Genomic DNA, 18,286 nt, shown 5'->3' with positions numbered 1-18,286 from the left:
TTACTTAACCATGGCAAAAAAAGGTTGTAAAATCAGGGATAGTTATGGGATGATGCATTTAATGACCACATCGCTTAGTGAGGAAACTTCTGGTCCAAATTGTGGTCATAAGTTAAGCACCATCTGTATTTAGTACCTAAAACTTAATATTTTTAAGTGCTTTTCATATACACTGCTGGGAACCAAAGCAAAGTTAATGTTTATGAATAATATATACACATAATATATATTATGCTTAATATATTGAAATGAAATTTACAATAGGTATATAGGTAAGCTAGCTTTAAATTATTTGGTTTTCCTAAAATTGGGAATTAAACAACACCCAATTGAAAATCTTCTCACCAAAAAACCTTACACTTTTTAAAAAAATTAATGGCCTTAAGTGATTGTTGTATTAAGGAAAAATTAACATGTGTACACCATGCAGAATATTATTGTTAGATTATAAACATTTTCAACCAAAAATGATCATATATAGTATCTTAGTACAATGCAAATGCTTACCTTCTGTACAATCCTCAGATTTAATGACATGACTTGTCTCTGAAACAACATTGGAAGAATTTGATAGTCCATCCTTAGTAACACGTTCAGAGATTTCTCCATTGGTAGCTACTTCTAAATTGGTGATTATTCCATATTGCTGTGAATGCAAAAAAAAATATATTTATAACATCCAGTTCCATGTAAAGTATGTTTGCAAAAACTGAAATCATGAATAATAAAATCACATGAATGCAAAGTATGAGACTAGTATGAATATAATAAATAACTAAGTAACAGTACTAAAACTTTTGCAGCAAGAGGTGATTTTCACAGATTATGCTATTATCCTAAGTGAAAACAATTCATGATATAGCTTTGGGCTACAGAAGTGGAATGATCAGCAGTCCCATTCCAGTATCTTTATGTATATGCTGTTATCTAATATTCATTCTTCCTAATTTCCAAATGTAGCTAAATGCACTTCAACAGCAGCATAGTAAGAGAATACAATTAGATAAGAAAACAATGATGAGCCACAGCTAGTTTAATCTTATCAAATAATGGAACACCCAAGGAAGGCTTCTTTCTGGTACACTGAAATAAAATGCTATTATTTAATACCACTACCTTTTATACTTTATTTTTTTTGCTTGTGTTTGTTCATTTGCTTCATCATACCTTCAATTGTTCCTTCAGCAAAATCACCTCCTCTCTAAGATCATCTCGCTCACTTCTTAGGGAATCAAAGAAAACTTTCTGCCTTTCTAATGCCTAAGTATTTAACGAAGAAGCAGAAGATAAAGACAGAAAAATCAGAAAAGAGAGGACATACAGATTAAGAAAATCAGCAATAAGAATCAGTAATTTTAGATCCACAAGATAAAAGATTTGCATAAAAGAAGAAAGAATGCTTACTTACAGAATTTTTTCTTAACTAACATTAAGGGAGCTCTGATGCGCAATGGTTAGAATACAGTATTGCAGGCTAACTCTGCCCACAACCTGGAGTTCGATCCTAAACAGCTCAAGGTTGATTCAGCCATCCATCCTTCCAAGGTCGATCAAATGAGGACCCAGATTTTTTAGGGGGAGTGGGGGGACGAACATTTGTAAAATGTTCAAAGAGTGCTGCAAAGCAGAGCAGCATATAACTTTTAAGTGCTATTTGTTAATGGCTGGTTTCATGTTTCAATTTCCATTGAAAATGGATTCCCGAAACACTCTGTCACTAACTTATCAAGGCAAGCCTAATTCTATTTGAATTTCTTCACGATATTTTTTTATGGTTATGGCTTTATATACCACACAGAATTGCAACAAGGAACTCCTCCTTCCATTCTGATAATCAATGAATTCAATACTATTACAGTTGACATACTCATTACTGTAATGTAAGAGAAATATGTGTAATGCAAATGTAATGTGTTGTATATTAATGAAAAATAATATTTAGTTCTGTTCTAAAGACTTTATGACCAAAGGTTTAAAATTTTTAAATTTGCAGTTCTGCTGTTTGGACTAAGAAATATCCTAAATCTAGAATTCACTTTTAAGGATTAACCATATTATAATAAAAACAAACCATTCAACCATCTTTCTTCTGAAGGCTAAATAACAGAAAATGATCCAGTGACAGATGATGTTGAAGTGTTAGTTGCTGAGATTAAATGTTCTAAAGGAAGATAAAAACAAATTTGAAGACCAGTCTGCAACTTAATGGTCCTAACTTGCTCATCTATCTGTTTGTTAATAAATCTCTAATAGAAGGGGTTATTTTACTCACATTGTTGGAGTTAAGTACTAAAGTCATCTTTTTAAAAACCTGCCTGACAGCCCTTTTTTAACAAAAAGTGCTAAGGAATGTAATAGCCAACCAATTTTGGACACTTTTAAAAGATACTTTGCTACAACTCATTTTAGTATGCTTTGCTTATTGATAATATGCATTAAGGGAATTCCTGAACTCTAGTTTTCATATGGCCTTGAGAAGCAAGATTAATGTTCTTGGCTAAAGGGTAGATTTCTAAATATGCTGTTAGGCAGGAGTGGGATGCTACTGGTTCTGCCCGGTTCTATAGAACAGGTAGCTCTGAAGAGCAGCAGACACCGGTTCTGTGTTTGCTGTTGTTTGGCCCACTCATCACCCAGGCTCTTACCTGTCCTTTATTTCCTGCTTTTTCAACCTCAGTTGCTTTGTGTGGCACAGCTGAGGTTGAAATACCAAGAAAAAAGAGGCTTTTCAAATGCCGCGCACCTGCGCAAAGCGCTTTTCAGCTGTCCGGGCAGCACAGCTTTTTTTTTTTTTACACACACGCACAGTAAAACATAGTCACCAAACTGGTAGTAACACCGGTTGAATCCCACCCCTGCAGTTAGGGAATGGAGAGTCACAGAATGGAAAGGCTTCCTTTGATATTATTCAGTTTACTGTGCAATGAAGAAAGCAAAGGCAACAAAAGCTGGTCCTTCTTTCAGTCAGAGAAACTGATTTCAAATATAATAGAATTAACTGCTGAGATATAATAAATGCATGAAAGAAACAGAAGGAAGTCAATTAATACATCTCCAACTATCTAAAGGACTATGAAAACACGAAATATGCACTACCACCTCTGAGAACAGAGAAGCTTCAAAGCAGCATTTGTGGGCAGTAAAAACTCTCATAATACACATTGCACCAGCTGATGCATGGTCATCTTCTAAATTACAGCAGTGGATTCAGCTGATTCACCCAACTTTGAAATTAAGACAGTGACACATAGTGCTAATAATATGCTATCATTCACACTGAGTAAGAGAAGATAGAGGAAGTTCCACATCATCTCTTGACCTATAGGCCAAGACAACATACCTACCACACAGAGAAACATACATCCAGATGTCACCTTGATTCCAGATGGTATTTTAAACCTTGAGAGGTACCTCCCAAAAAGGGAACATCCACAAGTTCACAAACCACAGGTATACGCTTTGTGCCCAGTTATTAGGCAAGTGAGTATTTTGACCATATCATCATTTTTATACATATTTTCCATCTCCAAGCTGTATAAATTTGAGTACTTAGTGGATATAAGCATATCAGGTTATGTATGTTTGTGTAATGAAGGAAGGTGGCCTACTAGACTCTGGTATACCAGATTCCTCTTTAGCCTAGGTGTGGTGGAAAAGTTGGGAATGCGGTTGAGGAAACTAAAAAACCCCATAGTTTCCTTTCAGCGGGATGGATTAGTGGTGGTGTGGGCACTCCAGCCACATTTCTAACTGAACTGGTGGAGCTAAACATAGGAACCCACATCAAGACTATCCAATTCACTGTGGCTCAGGGGATGACTGAAGCCATGGTCCTGTGGTTTAAATGGGTCAAGGAGTGAAATCCCTCCATAGACTGGGAGTGAAACCAGTTGAAGGTGTGGAGGAAAGTTTCTGGCCAGGAAGCTGTAATAAAAGTGATAAGGAGCTGTCACAAGCTGTTGATTAGAAAAGTGAAAGCAGAAGGCACAAGGAAAGCTTGGATGGAGGGAGGAGATGGATCTATCAATCCCCAAGGAATATTGGGTCCTAGCTGAAGTGTTCAGAGAAAAAGAGTCTGATGTGCTTTCCCCCCATCACCCCATGGACTCTGTTGTCGAGATTGTCCCTATGGCCAAGCTGCCAAACCCAAACTGTACTTGATGATGCCCGGGGGAATGGAAGAATCCAATCTTTCATTGACAAGAATTTGGCCAGGGGTTTCATTCAGCCAGCAAATTCACGCATGGCTGCACCCGTGCTCTTCCAAGAGAAAAAAGATTTTTCCGGTTTGAGCTTCTTTGGCGACAGACCGAAACCTCGCCTTTGTGAGGCTTCGATCCGTGATCGCCACTGGAGCGCCCTGAGCTTGCTGATTTCGGGGCTAAGCCACCCCCTAGAGGTGGTGAAGAAGGGGGAGACTGCCTGCAGGGTTGAGGAGAGCAGCATCTCTCCTCCCCAGCTGGCCATTACTCCCTTTCCCAAAGGCGGTTGTAGCGGTGACCAAACTGGACTTAAGGGAGGCTTATTACCAGGTGCAGATTAAGAAGGGGGATGAGTAGAAAACAGCATTTAACTGACCTTTGGGCTACTTCCAAAACTGAGTGCTCCCCTTTGGACTACAGGAAGCCCCCAGTGTTTGTGCAGTTGATCTATGAGGTGCTACATGATCAAATATAAATATAATCAAATATAAATATGATCAAATATTAAAAAATGATACAAAGGGGTGTTGGTGTATAATATTTTAATTTACACTGAGATGATGAAAGAGTACGTGAAACTACTAAGGGCATGGCTTGAGAAAATGGGGAGGCTAATTGTATGTGAAACTCTCCAAGTGTGAATTTCATAAGACTAGACTATTTGGGGTACCAGATTTCCCAGGAGGATGTAGAAATAGACCTGAAGAAGGTGAGTGCCATCCTAGAGTGTGAAGCCCCTCGTACAAGGAAGCAGTTGCAGAGCTTCCTTGGCTTCACTTTTACCAACAGTTTATCTCAGTCCTTGCCCAAAGAGAACTGTCAATCATGAATCTCTTAAAAATCAAAGGAATCACTAAACCAACCATTTAAGTGGACAATGGAATGCCAGACTGCTTTCGAGAAACTGAAACACCTTTTTGCAGCTGAGCTAGTGTTGAAACACCCCAATTTGGACAAACCATTTGTCATTCAGGCAGATGCCAACAATGTGGCAGTGGGGACAGTGCTCCTCCAAAAGAACTTACAAGAAGGGCTACAACCCTGTGCCTATACCTTGTGCAAACTCTCTGAAGCAGAAAGGCACTGGGCAGCCGGGAGAAGGAAGTTTATGGAATTTGCTGGGCTCTTCTTGCCTGGAGACAATTCCCAGGGAGCAGCAAGGTCCCTTTTGAAGTCTGGATTGACCACAAGAACTTGGAAGTGCTAAAAAAATCCAGAAAGCTATCTCCCAAACAAGTCAGATGGGCTCAATACTTCAACTGGTTCAATTTCACTCTTTGCTACCTCCCTAGAGGGAAGAATTTCCTGATGAATGCCCTGTCCAGGATGCCCCAATACAACAGTACCAAAAAGATGATTGTCAATTCCATCATCCTTTGCAAACAAGTAGCCCACTAGCCCTCACAAAGCAATATAAAGTTCAAAAGATCAGGTAGCTGGCAACATAGCTCAAGCGCTAAAAGAAACTCTAGCAAAGGACAAGTGGTTCTGACTACATAAGAAAGAACTTTCACTAAGGGTTGACTTGGTGTGGATGGAGAGTAAATTGTATATGCCTGCGAGGCAGCGAACCCTGGATTTGCAATGCAGACATTATACCAAGACCATGGGGCATTTTGGATTTGTTAAAACTCTCCACTTTGTGAAATGCCAGTTCTGATGGCCGTGCATGAAAAAGCACAGGAAACAGTGATTTGGGTTATCACAGACCTGTTCTCCAAACAGGACCACTTTGTGACTTGTCCCAAGATTCCATCTGCAAATTCTAGCATGTATTTGTACAACACATGTATCAATTGCACAGAGGACTTGAACACATAATTTCAGATTGCTGTGTCCAATTTATTTCAAGCTTTTGGCAGGAGTTGAAATTATTAGGCACCTCCCAGGGCCTCAGTTTCTCCCATCACCCGCAGATGAATGGAGGCTGTGAACATACAAATGGCATATTGGTGCAATACCTCCATGTTATGTGAACTATCAGCAAGACAATTGGGCTGAGCTCTTACCCTTCACCAAGGTTGCCTACAATAATCCAGTACACTGGATTCACAGCATTCTGAGTAGCCACTGGCTTGGACCTTGTCCCTGTGCCAGAACTCTTGTCAGATCCCTAGCGTGAATTGCCATTCAACTGGGGAAAGGGGGATCCCGAATGTATTAGTTAATTACTACTTTCTACAACTTTTGGCAATTATTGCCATAAATATTTTATAATCCATATTCAGTAGCGATATAGGCCTATAATTTTTAATTATTGTTAGGTCAGTATTTTCCTTTGGAATCAATGCAATATTTGCTTCCACCCATGGCGATGGTATTTCGCTTCTTTTAACATCTCCAGTAGTATTTTGTTTAGCGAGTCTTGTAATTCTTTGTACACTTCTACAGGTAGTCCATCAGGGCCCGGTGTTTATTATTCATCTGTTTTTTTAATGCCTCTGTTAATTCTGACATTTTTATATTCACATTCAGCATACATTTTATTCTGAGATTTTTGGCAAGTCAGCTTTCTTGAAACATTGTAATATTTTTTCTTCAATATAATACTCATTATCGTTATATAATTTCTCATGAAAGTCCTGGATTATTTTCTTTTTCTTTTCACTGTGGTGGTATATTATTTCCCTCATCGGTCCGCAGTTTGTTGATCCATCTTTTTTCTTTCTGCTTTTTCAGTTAATATGATAACCATCTCCCTGGTTTATTTGCGTTTTTTTTTTTTGACTGATCTGTTTATTTGTTGTGCTAGATCTTCTTTCCAAAAATATTCAGCTCATGTTTAATTAAATCCATTTGTTGTTTAAGACTTCCTTTTTGGGGCTTCTTTTGTAATTCCACCTATAACCTTTTTAATTCCTCTTCTAAACTTCTCTGTCATTTCTTCTTTTTATTTTCTTTTGCCATATAGGCTATAGCCACACTCTCATGTAAGCCTTCATGGTAACCCATAGGTTTTGTAGGTTTGTATTCTCTTTCTTATTTTCCTGGAAGAACAAATGTAATTGTTCTTCCATCTTCAATCTAAATTCTTTGTGTTTTTAAGATTGCTCTTTTTAAAGTCCATCTACCCATTTTCCCCCTTTCCATTAACTCTCACTGGATTGTGATCAGCTTAAAGATTAGTGTCTATTTCCGCTTCTTCTACTTACTGGTGTAGTTCCATCGATATACAGACCATATTGATTCTGGATCATGATTGGTGTCTGCTCGAGTAATATGTGTACTGATTTTTCCCTTGGTTTCTTTCTCTCCAGATATCTTGAATATTCAATTCATCTACCATCTAAAAAAAAAGGGCAATATTCTTCTGATTTTTTTATTACTTTTATAGTCTAATTTTTTGTCTGTTATTGTGTTAAAGTCTCCCATGATGCAAATATTATCACATTCTATCTCTCGTATAATGTTGTGTAATTTCCTATAAAACTATTCTAGCCCCCCATTTGGAGCATACATTCCTACTAACACCACCCATTTTTGATTTCATGTTGCTTCCACAATCAAAATTCTACCTTCATTATCTTTATAGATTTGCTTAGCCACAATTGACTCTTTGGTATATAGCACTAATACTCTTTTCTTATACTGTGATAATGATGCAAACATATTCCCTAATTTGGGATAGTTCAATAAATGTTTATGCTGCTCCTTTATGTGGACCTCATGAATTGCTATTGTATCCAGGTTCATTCTGTTCAGTTTATTAAAAAAAAAAAAAATCTTTTTTGGGGAGAGTTCAAGCAGTAGATGTTCAAAGATAGGATCTTGGTTTCTTCTTGCATTCTTCTACTTATATTTAGTTTTTATACTCGTTACTCTAGCTTCTCTCAGTTCTCCTCTCGGTTCTATTCTCAGTTCTTTTGGTCTTCTCTTTTCTGTTTCTTCTCTTCTGTCATTTCTTCTTTCTCTGTGTTGTAGTTCTTTCTCTTCTATGACCAATAACCTTGACTCTTTCTTCTATTTCTTCCCTCTCTTCTAATTCTTTGTTATCGAAGTTTTGATTGTAAAACTCTTCCGCTTTATCTAGAGTATCCACTCTAATTCTCTTTTCTTGCTATCTAATCATTATCCCTTCTGGGATCAATCATCTAAAATTAATATTATGTCTGGTCAGTTTGGATGTCAAGAATTAGTAGGGCCTTCTCAACTCTGATTCTTCTCAGTACTTGCTTGAGCACTATCATCTGTTTCCCCCTATATTCTAGTGGATCATTTCTCGTCCTGTGGAGAATCTCATCTTGGATTGACTTTTTAACGAATCTAACATGGATTTCTTTTGGTAAATTGTTCTTTCTTGCGTAATTTGTATGGATTCTATAAATTTCGTCCATTTCAATCAACATCTCCTCCTTGCCTATTCCAAGAGCCATCGCTAGTAACTCTACCAACATCTCTGGTAAATCTTTTTCTTCTTTTATGTTCTAAAAGTGTAGTGAGCTGCTTTCTCAGATTCTAAAACTGTAACAGTAATTTCAAATTCTTTATTTGCTCAGGTTAATTTCTCATTTATTTCTTCCACTCTTTTTCCTTCTTTCTCCATTCTTCCTTCCATCTCTTATAGCTTTTGCTCATTTTTCATGATCTGTTCTTGGAAGGTTTCCAATTTTCCATCCATCATTTGTATCTTTTCTTTAAGTTCGCTCGTATCACTTCTTACCTCCCCTATCTCCTTCTTCATTTCTTCGTTTTTTTTTAACATGGCTTCCTGCACTGGTTGCAGCATCACTTGTAAATCTTTAAATGAATTGGACCTTTATAATTGCAATAATTATTCAATCTATATTTGACTATAGATGGGCTTGAGGAAGCCGAAGAAGTCTGTGCCACCTGTTTCCTCCCTGTCCCAATCTTAGATAAATTAGTAATATATAAAAATATGCTGGTCATATTTAACAACCTTTTAAACCAACACTCCCACTTCTTTTCCCACTACTATATCCTACTACTATTAAGTTATCCATTCTATCTCCAGTTTATCAAGTTTGTCTTGGTTTAGCTATCTTTGTTCTTTTATATTAATTTATCTAACCTTGACACATTATTACAGCAGTGGGGATAACATGTTAAATATAATAACAATCAAAGGGATGTTATATAATATTAAATGTTGGTATCTTAATGTAGGCACAGAGAAAAATATTAATACTAATCTGTAAAAGTTATCTAAATCACAACAACATATATAACATAAACAACATAGACAATTCTATTTTTAATGATAGTAATTATATTACCAAAAATACTAATACATATTCCCAATAATTAAGTGCTTTAGATATCCTTTATCTCTCACTTCAGACATTGTACAAGTATCCTCTAATTAATATGGTCTATTTTATTGATGGTCTCCAAGAGTTTTTTCTTTCTTGATTTCACAAATGTCTTTTATCACTATATATTCCTTCCTCTTCTTCCTCTTTAACCACAACCACAACAAAGTCTTGTCACTCCTTCCAAAATCCTTCCAAACAACAAAAATCCATAAACGCAGTAAATATTCTAAGGTAGTGTTTTAAGTTTCTTCAACTTTCCAGTTTCACATATGACTTTCTTCTTTACAGGCTGTCTTCTTCCCCACTTGATCTACCAGGATTTCTCCTGCCTTCGAGGTTCGACCGCTGTTTGAAACTCGCTCCACAGATCACCATTCTCTTCCAGTTCCCCTCCAAGAAATCATGACCCCAAAGAGCCTATCGAGCAGCTGGGAAATGGCTGTGCTCATGGGAGAATAGTTTTGCACACCCGATCAGCTTGGCAGCTGGCCCCGCCTCCTCCAGCTTTGCTACTTCTGTAACCACTTCGGATTTAGTAAAGTATACTTTTGGATGTGGGCCAGGAATCTTTCATTGCTAGATGACTGAGTTGGGATGGTTGACACATTCCAATCAACATGAGAATTATTCATTCACCTCTGTAGTGATGACAGAAGGACTAATCCATGGGGACTATTATTTGGCCTAAAAAGCAAGAGAGAAATGTACTAGCAAAAAATGCTTTCTAGATAATCCCAATCTGTAGCTTGGAAACCATATTCAAAAAGAGGAATATTTTTTGCTGAATTGTACTGAATTTATTTTGCATAAGTGAATTCTAGAATTCTACCATATTCATACTCAAAATCTGCCCCATATTCCTAAAGATACTATATGAGATAGACTAATAAAAGGCATAGAGATTATATATTCCTAAACTACTCCTGAAAGTTGGAGCTCAGTCTGAATACTGAAATCCTCAAAAACAAAAGTTTCAGAGTGATCCAAGATAACTCAGAGAAATTGCTCAGCAGTGTGGTGCATAGTATACCAATAAGGTGTTTGATCTATTCAACCTAATGTTGGGCCTCTCACATTTTAGAATCGGATAGGAAAATGGAGTGTCCAACAAGGGTAGCAATACCACTCATACTATCTCTGTCTCAGACACAGAAATCTGAAACTTTGATGAAATGAATCCAGATGGCATTACCCATCTCCCCAACTATTCTAGACTTCAACCAATTTCCAAATAAGCGATATATCTTATAAACCAAGCTCATCAAGCTGCAAAAATGTTAGAAAGAGCTACTCATTTCTGTTTCCCCTACAAGATTCTGTTCTGCAGTCAAGAATAGCAAAGATTAAAGCAAAACTTCCCCATCCCCTGGATTCAGAACCATGAGACAACTACAATAATTTTTCAACTTACCTAGGACTTCCTTAAACTGACCATGACACTCACAAACTATCTATTTCTTCATCACATATATTCCAATAACAGCATAATTCATAATTAAGTCTTGCCTTCATCTTTATTAAAATTAAACACAATAAATTGTTTACAACTGTAATCGAAATGCCACTTCCTAGAAACAACTGTGCAAACCTGCCCTCACCTACATGTCTAGCCACAAATCAGTCTCTCTTTATTCTTGCCCTGCATACTTGGCACAATACTGTCCCACTCCCTTAATGTCTGACTCTTCTCTCTGAAACATCTGTACGCTGCACCCACATCAATGTAAGAGTATCTTCAGAAATCACACCAAACTAAAAACAGTCTGCTTTTTCAAGGGAGAAGGTTTTTTTTAATAAAGGCATAACAAAATTTTCTAACTTTTTAGCTCCAAACCTATATTTAAAAAGGAGTTACTAAGCATCAATATTACCAGAAGTCTTTAAAAAAATAAAGTAAGAAAGACAACTTAAGAAATAAATAGTCTCATTGGAAGCTCTGTTCAATTTTTATAGTATTGTTTTGTTCTGCAAAACAATATTGTATTATGAAGCATCTTATTTTTCCCCCAAATCAACATATGTAGGCTATCTATTTAAAACTTCAGAAATTATAGAATGATTTTCACTACATTTTTTTTTAATTTTGCCAGTTTCTGAAATTCTCAGACAATATGTATCTTTTAGTTAGACTAAAAAAATACAGTTAATATCAATCTGCAAGAAATACATGTCTGATTCTTGGACACTGCCTGAACCAGTTTCTCTTGGCAAGAAGGTTTGCTACTGCCTTCCTCCTAAAGCTGAGGGAAAGTAACTAGCCCAAGATCAGCCAGCTAGATCTGTGCCCAAGGCAGGACTAGATCCTACAGTCTCTCTGGTTTTTGGCCTGTTTCTAGACTTATCTCTGAACCGAGTGTCAGCCCTGAAGCCATTTTTATGCTGAAGCCATTTTGGGAGTATCTTCAGAGCTGCCACAGCCAGGCCGGTTGGAGCTGTAAGAATTGGGGGGGGGAGGGAGAGAGGATGGAGATAATTGGGGATGTGTAGCCAAAACAACATTCTTTCCCGTGAGAGCCAAGGACTTCCTACCAGGTGTTGGAGAGGCATAAACCAGCCACGATGATACTGCAAACCCTGACACCTAGCTCAGTTTCTAGCCTGATCCTTTAACTGCTAAACTGGTTTTTATATTGGCTTTTTCTGTATTATATAAAGATGTAAATATCACTGCATTTCTTTTCAAAGGCATTTTGCAACTACAACTGCACAACTCATATCATTCTACCATTTTCCCTAATGTTTTTAGGCCACAAAAGTCCACATTTTTAGGCCACGAAATTCCCAAATTCTTACCAGTTTACAAAATAGAATTAATAAACAATAAAAATATCCAAACAGAAATATCTATAAATTATTTTTAAAACATAGAAGAAAATTAAATAACAAAGCCAAACTACAACCCAGCCAAGATTGTGCCCCAAAATTCCTCTGGAAGAGCTCAGTGTTCAGCTGTTTCCAAAAGACACCACAAGGAAGCCAAACCAAAGAACTGGTGCAACCAAGCCCTTGCCCCACCCCCTAAAGTGGGAACTCACTTAGCATTTATTTTTTTGACTCCTGGCAAGTGCAATTTGGTTAGAAGTGGTTTGCCCTTAACTGCTTTCTAGGGCAGAGAGAGTGTGATCGGCTTAAGATCATCCAGCTGACTTTGTGCCTAAGAAGGGGCTAACATTCACCATATTCTGGTTTTTAGTCTGGTGCCTTAACCAATTACATCAACTGGCTCTCAAATAAAATTGGCCAACCTAGTTACATTGTAACTACTTTTCTTCCGAAATCTGTTTTTAGGTGGGAATTCTCATCACCAAATTTACACTGTAACCTATCTGCTTATTATTATAAAACTGCAGGAATGGTTTCATTCTCAATTTACCAAATGGATTTTGGAATCAAACCTAGTTGAAAATTTGGGAGGACCTTTGAGTAAAAAATACAGATTGTAGCCTAAATATCCTACAAACTTGATGTTCTGTAGAAGTTCAATAAATTCTTCTGATCCTGATCCATTTTATTTCAGAATTTATAACTTTTTCCACTTAAAACAGAACATTGAAAATTTGAAAAAAAAAATGCTACAAAAATCCTACCCCTATTTTTTTTTCTTTCCATTCTACTGTCTCTTGAAGATCAGTTATTTCCCTGACAAAACCCTCTTGTTTTTGTTGCAGTTGTCGGATTTCCTGAGATGCAAGAAAAAACAAGAAGATAGAAAGCAGAGAAGATAGTTAATGAGAAGGTGAACATTCAAGGCTGCAACATTCACAAAGAACAATTAAATAAAAGGATGCATGAAATGTCTACCTATACATTCAATGCATGGATTTACACTGAAATCTCAAAATATTTCAAGATAATATACAGTCCACACTTTCCAATTTCCCAATATCTAGAATATTCCTAACAGATGGCCGAAACAATACATTAGTAATAAAGCAAATATAAAAGATAAAAATAATTAAATTATCTATTGAAGAGCTCTTTCAATTTGGAACCCACTGTTTTGTCATGGAACATATCTGAACGATTCTGTCTCTCTCCTATATGACAGCCCTTCACATAACTTGAAGACAGCTACATATCTCTCATTACTTTTCTCTTTTTGGACTAAATGTACCCAACATCTCAAAGTATTCCCCATAAGCTTAATTTTTGTCTTCCAGACCTCTTGACATCTTGCTTGTTCTCCTCTGAATATGTACTAGTTTGTTAACAGAACACAATATGCTAAGAAATTAATATATAATAGAGTCTAATTGAAGAAGAAACAAGAGGATCCACCAGGGACAAAGTATCTTAGCACTGTGATGTACCTACACAACAAAGATAAAACTATTTCCAAGATATTGTACAGCAGCAAAGAAATTGGAATATGCAGTCAAATTAGCAATCATTGAATTAATTACATTTATGAAATGAACCACACAATCAATTCAGCAAGAGGTGATCTTGCTGAAAAGTTTGGACATTTTATGTAACTGTAATGCTTTAAATGATAAATATTACCACTTTTTTGTAATTTTAAATATTATAAATATAATTTTAATGTCTAGATTATAATTTAATGTAGGCTGCATTCTAGACTATACTCATAGATGTTAGTTTTATATTTTAACTTTGTCTTAAACTTTATTTTGATATTGTGTATCATCTAGCACTCTATTTATATTAGTCTATGACCGTAAGAAATTGAAACTGAAAATTGTAATGACTTCTCCTTTCTTTTCCAGATTTAAATAAGCACAAAAGAGCTATTTGCCAGGAAATCTTTAGTTTGGCTTACTGCTCTGAGCAATCTATTGGATTTGATAGTCCAAACTGCTCATCTGATTCTATGGCACTTTTTTTTAGTAATGGTCTCTACTGATCAGTTTACAGGAGGGACACACAATCTTTTTCACCTAGGGCCACTTTTTAAAATGCCTGCAATGAGACAATGAGTTCATTAGGTGGGAAAAGCCAAGATCAGCCTACTATTTAAATCATAACATTTCTTAAAGCCTTTGCAAAGCCTTTGAAGCCTTTGTGGTGATAAGAGCTGTGGTGGCACAGTTATTGGTGCAGTTAAAAGTGTTTTGCCAGTAAAACTGATGTGTTCACACAGACTCAGAGCATCCATTTTGATTTTTAAAGTACTAACAAAGTTGAAGAATATCACAAGGAAAAATCACTTTTGTCAGTGAATTTTACTCATGCAGTCTCAATATACTTGTTACTCATGGGTTGTGAACAAAACGTCCTTATCTTCTTATATAATGACAAAAGTCTTATTTACCCACAGTTGTGTACTTACAGCAAGTAGTTCTTCTTTTTGTTTCAGAGCCTCTTTAAGTTCCGTGAATTGGAATTGCAATATAGAATGAGCATGTTTCTCTCTCTCAAAATCCTACAAAATGAGCATTTTATAATTAGATAATATTGTTTTGCATCTGTACTCAAAATGCTTTTAATCAGACATGTTTTCCTTTTATTTAATCTAAGTCATGTATTTTACTAGATTTCTATTCTAAGCCGCTCATGAATTTATGCCACTATACGTTCTAGTCTGTATCATAGCCTAGACATAATCTTTTATGTAGTGAGGTCATACTCACAGGATTTACCTGGATAAACAAACAGATAAAGGAATGGAAATGAATCACCTTTATATTCACTGCCATTTGTCAGAAATGGTGTAGGACCTCCCGCTTGGGCGGGGTTTGAACTAGATTACCTACAAGGTCCCTTCCAACTCTGATTATCTGTTATCTGTTATATTTAGTCAATAGTTCCGTCAATATTACCACAAATAAAATATTCATGTGGAAAGAGTGTTTTAACAATTGCTGCCTAAAATCTAGACCTTTCATGGAGTGTTTTCTTCATCCATACAGCTGATAAAGGCAATATGAAGACTTATTACTACTTACTTTGCTTTTCTCTTCAAATTGCCTCTTAGATTCTGCAAGCTGCTCTTCTAGTTCCAATAATGCATCCTGTAGCGTTTCTACTTGGTACATAAAATTTGTTTTCTCATTATCCAATTGAGCATTTGAAACCATAGCTTTCTTATATTTTTCTTCAACTTCAGCTGAAGAGTCCTAAAGATAAAGAAAAACTCAAAGGAATATTTTCAATTTATTTATCAGGCCTAAATCTTATAGGTGATGTATCACAGGCAAGACAGACAAACTTTCTTGCAAAGTATGCTATTTGTTTGAGTTTGCCACAGAAGTATTAAAATAGGGTACGTTACAAGGAACATGACATTAAGACAAAACTGTACTTAAAACTTTTCTGAATGATTTCACAATTAACAAAACTAAATTAAGATCAGCATTTGTCACAAACTAATCAAGCCAACTGAATTTCAAGGATATGTTAGTTATGTTATTAGACATTTAAAATACAACATAATTGAATTGAATGATTGAACAGTGAAGTATTCTTGACATTCACTTACATGTTTACCAATGCACTATTTTTTTTTTTGAAGAAAAAACTCTAAATCCTCTGAACTTCAACACTGGCATACAAACACCAATATTTTTATTTTTATTTTTATTTATATGTGTGTGTGTGTGTGTGTGTGTGTGTATGTATGTATGTATGTATGTATGTATGTATGTATGTATGTATGGCATTCGGCTTTGTTCGGGTATTTTCCCACGTCATAGTAGTTGTGCTTTTAAAGTTGTAGCGACGTTTCAGCAGAATCTCATCTGCCATCATCAGGCTTCTGTATTGTGTTCATCTGTGAGTCAGGCTTTTATAGTGGTTTCAGATTTAAATTTGGGGCAGCCTATTGCTGTGCCAGAATGGTTTTTTCTTCACCCTGATTGGTTGGGAGTCTTGGTCTGTGTTTATTGGTCTTGGAGTTCACTGTGTTCAGCTTGATTGGTGTTTCTAATATCTCCTGTCTAGTTTTTTGGCTCTTTTTGTCTCTTGATTGGCTGGCAACATTGTGTTCCTGTATTGGAGGCTTTTAGTGCAGCTTGGCTCTGAGTAAATTGATGGCTATCATTTGTTAGGAAGCTAGGTTTCATCTGGGTGCCTGGTTGGGGTGTGTTTGAGCTGGAGGTATCGGGGGGATCTGTCTGTGCCCAGGTGTTGGCCTGGCTTGTGGTGTGGAGATTTTTTTGTTTGTGAGTGCAGGCTTCCAAATGATTGACAGTCTGGTGGAATCATCTCTTCTATTCATGCTTTCTGGTCTTTTTTCAATCTCTATGGCTTCTCTACTGATTCTGTGGCTGGGGTTTTCTATAGTGGCTAGGGTTTTGGTGCCATTGAAGTTGATGCTGTGACCTGTGGCTTTCATGTGTTGGACTAGTGAGGAAGTGTGTTCCAGCTTTTTGACTGCATTTTTGTGTTCATCCAGGCGGGTACTTATTCTTCTATTGGTCTGTCCAATGTATGTGGCCGGGCATGATGCACAGGGGACTTCGTATATGCCTTGGTTTTCCAGGTCGATTTTATCTTTGGGGTTTCTAAGGATGGCTGCTTTTTTTTGTCTGTTTTGAAGGCAGTCTTGATGTGATGTCTGTGCAGTATCATACTAATTTTGTCTGTAGTACCTCTTATGTAGGGCATGACAGCTGTTCCATAGGTCTGTTCATCTTCTGGGTCTATATTATATCTCAGTGTGTTTTTGTGGATCAAGCCAGTGATTTTGCTTTTGTGGAAGCCATTGGCTGTCAGTACCTTAGTCAGGGTGCATAGTTCAGTCTTATTGTGTGTCTTGTCTGCCAGGCATTTGGTTCTAGTAATTAGTGTTTTAGCCACGGAGTTTATCTGTGCTGGGTGGTGGTGGGATTTGGCGTTGAGGTAGCGGTTAGTGTGTGTTTTCTTCTGGTATACGTTGTGTCCTAGTGTGCCATCTGTTTTTTTGTAGATTAGTACATCTAGGAATGGTAGTTGTTTGTTTGTTTCTGTTTCCATGGTGAACTTGATTTTGGGGTGTGTGCTGTTTAGGTGTGTTAGGAAATTGTTTAGGTTTTCTTTTCCATGGGGCCAAATCACAAATGTGTCATCGATGTATCTTAACCATAGTTTGGGTTTGTGGATGGCATTGGCCAGGGCTCTGGATTCGAATTCTTCCATGAACAGGTTTGCAATGACAGGTGACAGTGGTGATTCCATAGGGGCTCCTTCAATTTGTTTGTATCTTTGTCCTTTGTATATGAAATATGTGCTGGTTAAGCAGTGTTCTGTTAGTTCCATGAGGAGTTTAGCTGGTTGGTATTTATTTTTGATGATTTCAAGGGTCTCTTTTATCGGGACTTGAGTGAATAGTGAAACCACGTCAAAACTTACAAGCAGATCTTCTTGCTCCACATGTAGATCTTTCATCATTTCCAAGAAGTAGTATGAGTTTTGTACATGTGAAGCTGCTGTTTCAGCAGGGGGCTGTAGCTGTTTTGCTAAGTATTTGGCTAGGTTTTGTAGTGGTGCTCCTCTGGAGCTGACTATGGGTCTGAGAGGTATGCCTTCTTTGTGTATTTTTGGGAGGCCGTATAGTTTGGGGCATCTGGAAGATTTTTCTCTTGGGATGATTGTCTGTTGGATCTCTTTGCTATGTGGCTGGTTATAATTTTCTTCTTAGTTAATTTTTCCAGGTATGTGGTTGGGTCTGTGTTTATGGGTTTGTATGTGGAGTCTTGGAGTAGGTCTGTCAATTTTGTTTCATAGTCTTTTCTGTCCATTACTACTGTGGCATTCCCTTTGTCTGCTGGGAGTATGATTATGCTGTTATCCCTTTTCAGGGTTTGTAGCGCTTTAATTTCTTCTTTCTGCAAGTTGCTTTTGGGTGGTTTGCTCGTGCAGAGGATGTTG

General features: G+C 36.9%; 1 protein-coding gene across 38 annotated transcripts in view; it reads right to left on the bottom strand.

Annotated features, from left to right (window-relative positions):
• The window catches only part of LRRFIP1 (LRR binding FLII interacting protein 1), a 93,582-nt gene that overhangs the window by 23,224 nt on the left and 52,072 nt on the right, over nt 1–18,286 (bottom strand). For 15 of the 38 annotated variants that reach the window (XM_026707816.2, XM_087919603.1, XM_087919608.1 and 12 more), the window contains 5 exons: nt 15,385–15,555; nt 14,769–14,861; nt 13,066–13,158; nt 1,168–1,260; nt 508–646 (listed from right to left, as the gene is read on the bottom strand). In XM_026707816.2, coding sequence (XP_026563601.2) covers nt 508–646; nt 1,168–1,260; nt 13,066–13,158; nt 14,769–14,861; nt 15,385–15,555 — 589 coding nt within the window. The remainder of the gene's footprint in view (nt 1–507; nt 647–1,167; nt 1,261–13,065; nt 13,159–14,768; nt 14,862–15,384; nt 15,556–18,286) is intronic. The other 23 variants (XM_087919609.1, XM_087919610.1, XM_026707817.2 and 20 more) reach the window with 3 other exon arrangements.

This window comes from Pseudonaja textilis, chromosome 1 (genome assembly GCF_049901715.1).
Source record: "Pseudonaja textilis isolate UNSWEBS1 chromosome 1, rPseTex1.2, whole genome shotgun sequence".
NCBI classification, from domain to species: Eukaryota; Metazoa; Chordata; class Lepidosauria; order Squamata; family Elapidae; genus Pseudonaja; species Pseudonaja textilis.
Note: the sequence above shows the minus strand (reverse complement) of the source record. Positions and strands in the feature narration are given on the sequence as shown.